The 9,236-nt window shown below is 40.9% G+C and overlaps 1 protein-coding gene across 1 annotated transcript; it reads right to left on the bottom strand.

Annotated features, from left to right (window-relative positions):
• Positions 1–1,700: 1,700 nt before the first annotated feature.
• Positions 1,701–8,808, bottom strand: LOC119896714 (CD5 antigen-like; the record flags this gene model as incomplete). The annotated part of the gene is made up of 4 exons (XM_038710141.1): positions 8,718–8,808; positions 6,537–6,569; positions 6,182–6,422; positions 1,701–1,796 (listed from the first exon to the last, which is right to left on the bottom strand). Coding segments are annotated over exons 1-4 (461 nt in total), but the record flags the coding sequence as incomplete, so codon positions are not given.
• Positions 8,809–9,236: the final 428 nt, after the last annotated feature.

Here is a 9,236-nt window from a genome sequence, read left to right as displayed (position 1 = left end):
TCCCCTTCTGACAGAAGCAGAGGGGGGAGGCTGAAATCTGAATTTAAAACAAAAATAAAGGTGCTGCTTTGCTGTTGGCTTCTGCTGGTGCCACTACGACAATGCTTTAATGTGGACAACATGGAAAAACAAATGCTAAAATTAACAGACCACACTGCATTCTCAAAGGAAATGCCGAAATGGAATTTCTTTGGACATGGATATCTTGTAATCTACTCTATCACGAGGCGAAAGAAATATTCCTACATGACATCAAACAGCAACAAACAAAATGCTGGTAAAAGAGGCACGTGGTATGCTCTCAGGCCCGCCGTCAGGGGGGTCAACGGGTACAGATGACCCCGGCCCAAGGCCTAGGGGGGGCCCATGCAAGGTCTATGGTCAACCCTTAAATGGGATCAACTTAGACACTTTATTACTGTCTTTTCTAAATAACAAAACGTTTTAGATATATTTACATGATAAATAAATGTTTTATTATCATTAAAACATATTTCAAACTTGCCATCTGATTGAATTCAGCAAGTTTCGTTTATCCACCTCCTCCTCCCATGCAGTAGTACCTACAGTCCCAAACGGTTCTGAAGGGGCCAAATGAGCAGAAACCTTCTGAAACACGCGAGCTAAAGTGCAGGAGATTCTGTCTGAATTAAAATTATTTAATATCATTGAGGTGAAAAGGTGCCACAGTCATATTTAAACAGGTTACTTCCAAGACAAAGACATGAGGAAATATTTTCATCCTTCACATTTAATTTGTATTCAGATTAATATATTCATTTGTTAAGTTCTGTGTGTGCAGCATGAAGGGACTACAAGCTTCTGTTTCATTAGACAGCAGCCCTGTGTTGTAAAATGACAAAAACAACCTTGTAAGAGTTACACTACAGGAGAAAATAGCCTATATCTAAAAGCAACACAGAATGCCTGAGAGCTTTACTGCATTATATTCTGTTATATTTGGAATCGTCACCTGAATTTTGTGTTTCCCTTTATATGAATAAAGATTAGTAACAGCCACAAGTTCCCCTGTAACAGCCTCCAGAAACCTGCCCTACAGTAAACACTAGTCAGCAGCACATCACAGGTCAGAGGATACAGATGCTACTATGGTTACAGTAGAATAAGCTATACTGTGGTAAACCTCTGTTTATATGATCATCATTTCAGCTCACAGCCATATACTCTAAACAGTATTTCAGTTTAGTACATAATTTGACCAATACGTTGATTACTGTAGTCCTCAAAACTGAATTTGATAGATCAAGTATGTGTATTCGTTCACTCATAATTAAACTGTATGATTTAATGCTTTGCAGTCATTTCTACAATGTTTGATTTTACTGTTCTCTAATCAGCAAATCATTGAAGGGCATTTTTCTGTCTCCTTGTTTTAAGTTAAAATGAGGAACATAACTGTCACAGTCTAATTTAAATTAAAAAAAGGTATTGACCTTTTGTGCTTTATAATCATATTGAGTAATAATATACATGTGAGCGCGGCCTGGATGACTCTATAACGCTGAATTTGGAAATAATTGTTAGGGACTCCATCTGTGTCACTATAAGGCTAACGGCCAAGAGCTTCTTTGAAACTGCCCGTGTTTGTATTAGAACTAAGAAGTTGGTTTGTCCCCCTGTCCAAAATTCCTAACGGTATGCTCTCAGTATAATACTGACTCTGTGTTATATCAGCTGACCTTTCTGCTTGAGGGGCGTGCCGCATGTTGCGATCGACCAACGGAACCTCGGCCCACCTGTCTGCCCCGTTTTCCACCCGGATGGACGTGATCTGTCTGGTGAGTGTGAACAATCACACTTTCACAAGCAACCTAAGCTGCCAGAGTGGATGATAAGCGCAGCTAATGGAACTTTAAAAACAATGTAAAACAGATATCCAATCAGCACAAAAACAACATCAACTTGGATTTTTCCAGACTGTAAATCATGTAAAGGTGATTTGGGACTCTGTGTCTAGACCTAAGGGTATCCTGGGTGGAATCTTGAACATCCGGAGTATAATATCAAAAGGAGATCAGATTCAACATCTACTGACGGACTCTAACCTAGACTTCCTAGCTCTGAGTGAAACCTGGCTTATTCCTAACATCGCAACCAGTATGATGCAGTTCCTGGCTATGTTTGTTATAGAGAGGACAGATCATCTGGCAGGGGAGGGGGCGTATTATTTTATGTAAGACATATTCTTAAATATAATGAAATCAAACTGGACACATCTTTGGAATGTCTAGCCTTAAATATAGCACTGTCCCCCCAGATGAATTTTAATATTGTAATCCTGTACAATTATGGCGTTTATTTTTAGTCATAAATTATGTTATTCCACACGCGCAAAAATTAAGCTTCCCACGCAATACAACACTCGTGCAGAAATTTAACAACCGAGAGTTGTACAGGTTTCTGCGAGCGAGCGCCTGGTTTGCTCTCAAAGGATAACTCTGCTTGCGCAGTGGAATCCTGCTCGCACGCATTGTGCTTCTGCTCGCGCAGTGGATTTCCGCTCGCTTGAGTCTTCATGACTTTTGACAATTTAGTAGTGGATCAATTAGGGATCTCTTAATTTTTCAGACTCTTTGCAGTCCTTTCATATTAAGAAAGTTGACCAAGAGAAAGTTGCTAAAATCATCAATGAATTAAATAATTCAAAGGCAGAGGACTGGTTTTGGTTGGATATTGCTGTTATTAAAACATAGCTCCACTCTGATCAAACCAATAACACATCTGATAAACCTTTCCATCAGAGTTGGTAAATTTCCACAAACCTGGAAAACAGCGGTCATAAAGCCAAGTAAGCAATTATAGACCAATCTCTATCCTACCAGTTCTCTCAAAGATTCTGGAAACATTGTTGCAGAACTGGTTGACAACCTTGAAAATAATTTTCTTATTTATCCTAAATAATTTTGATTTAGACCGGGGTATTCAACTGCCAACTGCTACCTCACTGAAAACATCAAGTCCTCATTGGATAAGGGTGATGTAGTCGGAGCAGATCTTAAACAGGCCTTTGATACTGTGAACCATGAAGTGCTTTTGAACAAACTCAGAACTTTTAACTTTTCAGAGCAAGCACCTGGCTGGTTTGCATCCTATCTCGAATCAAGAGAGCAGTGTGTAAAAATCAATGCAGAATATTCAACCCCCCGACAATCTACAATGGGAATTCCACAAGGCTCGATTTTGGGGCCTCTGCTCTTCAGCCTATACATAAACGACTTACCATCATGCTTTAAAAAAGCTGGATGTCAGATGTATGTTGATGACACAATTATCTATGTATCAGCCAAAACCCCCTGTGTAGCAGCAGACATATTAACAAGCGGAATGGAGGGAGTCTCTCTATGGCTTAAAAACAATCACTTAACTCTGACAGTCTTTTTCAGATTCAATGTGTTTTTCCATGAGAAGGAAAGCAAAAGAAAAGCTTATAATTAGAATAAATCAAGAGGAAATAGAGGAAGTCAATGATTTTAAATTTCTAGGTGTCATTTGGACCCCGAACTTAAATTTGATAAACATGTTAAAAAACTATGCAAAACTGTAAAGACTAATTTAAACTGTTTTAAAATGATTAGATAATATTTACCCCTCAAGACAGCTCAACTTTTTTTGCATGCTATGCTATTCTCCCATCTTTCTTATTGTGTTACTGTATGGAGCCAGGCTTCACAGTCAACTCTTAAACCCATTATATCACTATATAAACAAGCACTGAAAATAATGGATCAAAAACAAATGAAATGGCATCATTGTATAAGATGAAAAAGTATAATTTGCTTAGTTATGATTGTTTTATTAAGTTTTCTTTTATCAACTTGATTTTAAATGTGTGAATAATCTTGCTCCAGCTGTACTTAAAAACAAATACTAATAGAATCGCCACTAGGGGATGACCAAATTTCAACTGCAAGGTGGCACAGCGCAAAACCACTTTCGATTAGTCGTCCTTCTCTGTAAAAGGGATCCATTGTAGGAATTCCCTGCCAACAGAAATGAAAACACAAAGGAATCTGAAAACATTTAATGAAAAGGTGAAACACTGGCTGAAACAAAACCAAATCTGTGATCACTGATCATGCCTTGTGCAGACGCACTTATAAATGGACATGTCCATACGGATATAGAGATACACCACACACACACACACACACACACACACACCACACACACACACACACACCACACACACACACAGATATATGTATATAATGTGACTATTTATTTAGTTTTTTCCTGACTGGTGTGTTTTGTTGTTAGTTTGTTTGTTGTTGTTTGACTCTGTTTTCTTGGTAATGGTGATGTATGTAGCCTAACCAGGGACAGGGGTTGCAAATTAGCTTCAGCTAGAAACCCTATATGCAACACATCTGTTCAAGTTACTGTAACCTGTTACAATGTGTCTCTTTTGCATTGTCCCTGACAAATAAACAAATAAATAAAAAGAAAAGAAACAGGCTGACGTCCAAAGCGATGCTCTGTTCAACAACAGGACACTTTTAATATATCTCAGTCAATGCAGTGATCATCTGACAGATCTTACAGAGTGAAGTCTTCATTTGCTCTGCAGAGACTAAAGACGCTTTTAATGCGCCGTTAATGGAAAGTGAAGGTTTTTCAACCAGCGCTTTACTGTCTAACTGCACACAGCCTGGATGAGCTCATTTCTGTTAATGAAGCAAAATGCAGATTACAGACTGCTGAAGTTCTGAAGGTATGAATGGAAAGAGAAATTAAAAGTACATTAGATGAACCCACCCCTGCTGCAGACGACATCACTGCTGCCTTCAGCTAGAAGGAACAGCAGCACAAAGAAAAGTCTGTAATATTGAGGCACTTTGCTGCTCCGACTTCCAGCAACTTCTTTTCTTCTCCCTCAACATTTCAACAGGCTACATTCTGTCCGCGACTGATGTGGACTGTGAGTGATTGAATGGTCTCTTAGTAAACCGCCTCCTATATGAGCCAGCTCCGAAATCGCCTGAGCCAGGAAGGCAATGCAAATAAAACTTTACATTAGGAAAGAGGGGGCGGGGGGGCAAACATAGATTTTGAAATGAAACATGTATGATGGCTCCTACATGTATCAGGTGATCAACCTCACCACAAATCCACACAGGAGCAGAGCTAACAGGACCAGTGGACAGGACAGCTAACTGAGCTAGTTAGCTGTTAACTAACTTCAGCAACAAGTAAAGTTATCTGTCCATCAGGAAACTCTGGGAATCACAGAGTTGAGGCAGAGGGACATCAGAGAGAAAACTACAATATATTTTAGTCATATTTCTGATATTTCTCCATTAAATATGATCCAGTTTCACCAAAATCAGTGAATAAAGTTGTTTCTGTGCAGTAATCAGTGGGGCCCGGCCCTAGAAATACTCAGCTGCTTCAGCAGCGTCTGTTTGAGAAATCTTTGCATTGGACGCTAAAATAAGAAGGGCAGAATGAGTCATCAACGTTTTAAAAAAACTCTTAAATATCATCAAGAATACAAAACACATTTTTTGTCACTGATGGGTCAGAAACTGCCACAGTGGTGACATAGTGCAAAGCAAATCATATAAAAACATTTAAACATGGACTTTGGGAATGGAGGATTTTGTTATTGTATGTTTCTCTAAAAATCCACTGAGCAGACAACACATCACTGATACTCTCTCTTCTTCATTTGCCTATTTGGCATTGAAGTGATCCAACAGTAACTCAAAGTAATCAGATTACATTACTTTTATTTTGTGGTACATTACTGATTACATTTCTAAAGTAACCCTCCCAACACTGCCAGCAGGTCACTGGTGCCTGTTATGGAGGAAACCAAAGACCCTGCTGGTGGAAACCAGTGGCTAAGAAAGCCGTCAAGCTGAAGGAGGAGTCCTTTCAGGCTGGTTGGTGGTTGGCCCCGGGGCCTCCTGAAGCAGCAGACATGTTTCATATATACATATATATATATACATATACATTCAGCTCCTGATTTACTGAGGCAGCAGCTCATCAGACTCCGTCATGGCTGCCAGAGACAGTCTGCTGCCATTCTAGCTGCTGAGTGTGAGTCAACCTGGGTACATTACTGTAAGAGATGATGTCATAGATGATGTCACTGATGGGCTTACCTGAGCAGGTGAGATCCAGGATGGAGGAAGAGGAATATAATGATGCACACTCCCTCAGAGCAGAACCAGACTGAACACAGTCAGACCTGATCCTCCACACAGGTCTGTCTGAGGACTCCTTTCTCTGTCCTACAGAAACAGCAGAGCCACAGTCCAGCTCTCTACAGACACCAGCTGCTGTCTCCAGGTTCCGGTCAGAGTAACTCACTGGTCTCCAGTCTCCCTGATGTTTCAGCTCCAGTGTTCCTGCACAGCGACTGGCTCCTCCTACCAACCTGACATCATCAGGCTCTGAACAGAAACCAGAGAGTCATCAGTAAAGAAGTGAATTCAAGAGATTAAACTAAACCTTGACTGCTGATTCTGCTTCTGTGATTCTTCCTTCTCTTTTCTTTCTCTCTTTACCTGTTGAGGTGTGATTTCCTTCAGCCTGGAGTCCTGTGATTGGAGCACAGCCGTGGACAGAAAAAACACTATCAGCTCAGAAACATCTCAGTGAACTCCCTCTGAGTCATTTTACCAGTTTACTGTAGGTGAGATGAACATGTGAATACACAGAACAGCAGCCAGCAGACTGGTTTATATAGAGTTAAAGTTCAGCATTCAGTGAAGTATGCTCGCTCAGCTTCACTTTATTCATAGTGCAACATCACAAACTGAGTGTCTTTGCACACTGTCAGATTAAATTCCACAGATGGAAATGTTTCTACAGCAACAAGAATCAGGTCCTGTCACCTGACTCCCAGCTGAAGAAACGACGTGTTACACGATGATATATGATGCTACTGTTTGATTAAGGGTTCACACCTAAAGGTCCGGGTCCTGAATCCAACCAATGTGAAGATGCTCAGTTCTCCAGCTGGTCCAGTTTGTGTTCACAAAGGCAAAACTCAAACTGTCCAGAAATCGTCAACAGAAGCAGGTGGTGGAAACGCTTTTCCATTATTGGTCATCCAGTCGGCGGGTAAAAAAACAAACCCCTCCAAAGATTGCTGTAGATTTTACAGTAACTTACTGGCAGCTGGATGCCAGAAAGTTACTGTAATTTGCAGAACTGAATAATTACCAAGAATTGAACGACGGTATCATTACAGTATTTTCATTTACAGTACTTCCATTTACAGGATACTGAGTTTGCATGCCTCTTTATTCCCTTTGAAACAATAGAAGCAATAAAAACACTGTATAGCCACCGTCTCATGTCTTATGGTGCAGCCTGTACAGGAACATAACCCTTCTTATCTTCATGGATCCATACTTAGCTTTTAGATGTTCAGATGGGAAAAGATAAAGTCATCAAACCATTTTTAAATTTCTTATTTTACCACTCTGTCACAAACTGTCTGTGACTCACAGCACTAGTGCAGGTCTGCTTGATTACGATCACGGCGTACGCTGGTGTCGCTTCAGCCGGGCGGAGCCGATTCACGCCGCAGGCTGACGTTATCAGTTCTACATGTTATCAGTCGTTTTTCACTACGTGACTAAATTGATGTTTCGGCGTGAGAGCGTGTGAAAGTGTCAACAGCGTGAGTCTCACGGTCAATCTGTGAGAGTTAGCAGCTCTGACTGGATGATGTTTTTATGCTCGGTCCTGATTTGCTGCTGAGTCTCTTTCACACTTTGCAGCTAATAAACAAAGTGAATAGAGCACAAATTAGAAAAGTGATTATTGGTATTTATCACTGATAATATTTAGTCAGCGTTCATCTCACTTTGATTTGTCCAGAAACTAAAGTGAAGTCCACGTGTCCTTCATGGTGGGACAGTGTCACACCTCAGTGCACTTCTTGAGTTTCATGTTTAAATATCAGGTTTACAGTTTAAGAGCTCGATGTGCAGCCGTCACATATAAGCAGGAGACAATCAGAGCGCGTCCAACAACGATTGTCAGCCAGCATCCCTCTCTCGCCTTCTTTGCAGCAGCAGAGTTGCTTTTTGCTGTAAAATGTTTTTCTGCCATTGGTCCATTTTTGCAGAAGAAGAGTCACATGACGCGTCAGAATTTAATGGGAACGAGCACAAAGCCTGATGAAGGTAACAAAGATGATCGCCGTGGTGAAACCCGTTATCTCTGACTGCAGTTTAAACCCTTTCACATGACACCTCTTCCTTTCAGCCTGCAGCTGAGAAAGCGTCTGTATTCCTCTGTTTATCTCTGTTTGTGCATATTAAATACGTTCCTGGGAACCTTTTGCAAGCACAGGTTTCTTGTTTATGCCTGTTGTCGCTAATTTGCATCATACTTGAATTTATATCTTTTCTATGAACGATCTCCACTTAATTTAACCTCATCTTGAAATCAAATGAAAACACAAATAATCTTTTTAATTTTCTTATTGTAAATAAATTCAGCCGTCAGTTTAAGGTTTCGTCGAGCTGAAGCCAAGAAAGCCTGGATGTGTCCAACCTGCTTCGTAGTACAGCCCTCTGAACACCTGATACACCTGGACACAACTGAACATCTGAGGCTAATGTTTAGCAGCACAAACAGTTTTAGCAGAAAAAGAAGAAGAACAGAACATATCGTGCACCAGCAGCTTCACCGCTTGGACTCCTACTAACACATGCTGTTTAAAGTCCTACCTGAGCTCCACAGCAGCAGCAGCACCAACAGGTGATCCATGTCCAGGTAGATGGTCTCTCTGGCCGTCCGCCTGCTCTCTGCTCTGATCATCATGTGCTGTCCTCAGTGTATATCTGCATACAGGAAGAGGTGGAGCTTTACTGGAACACAGCTCATTCAGCTGTCTTTAGTTTCACAGTCAAGAGTCCTCGTCTGAGTCTCTGACACAGGATCAGGGTTTTCTGATGCCCATGTTTCCAGTTTGACCGGTGGACCGGACAGTGGTCACACTGGAGTCCAGACTGAGCCCAGTTCTCCCTTTGCACTGTGTGCTTCACGTCAAACTGTCGACTTCGTGTCAGTTAAACTTCAACATGTTGCTGTAAAAGGTGGATTAAAGGAAATGTTGATGTTGTTTCCTGTTTTATTTTGAATTGTCTCTGCTGTCTGTCTTTATTTCCTGTCTGTGTCTTCCCTGTGATTACCTGATGTGTCTCACCTGTGTTTAATCACCCTGCCACGTTTGTGTGTGTACAGGT

The sequence above is a fragment of the Micropterus salmoides genome, unplaced genomic scaffold, assembly GCF_014851395.1.
Source record: "Micropterus salmoides isolate LMB-PRFRI ecotype aquatic unplaced genomic scaffold, ASM1485139v1 Ms_hic_scaffold_100, whole genome shotgun sequence".
Classification (NCBI taxonomy): Eukaryota; Metazoa; Chordata; class Actinopteri; order Centrarchiformes; family Centrarchidae; genus Micropterus; species Micropterus salmoides.
The sequence above is the reverse complement of the archived record's forward strand: the minus strand, read 5'-3'. Positions and strand labels throughout refer to the sequence as shown.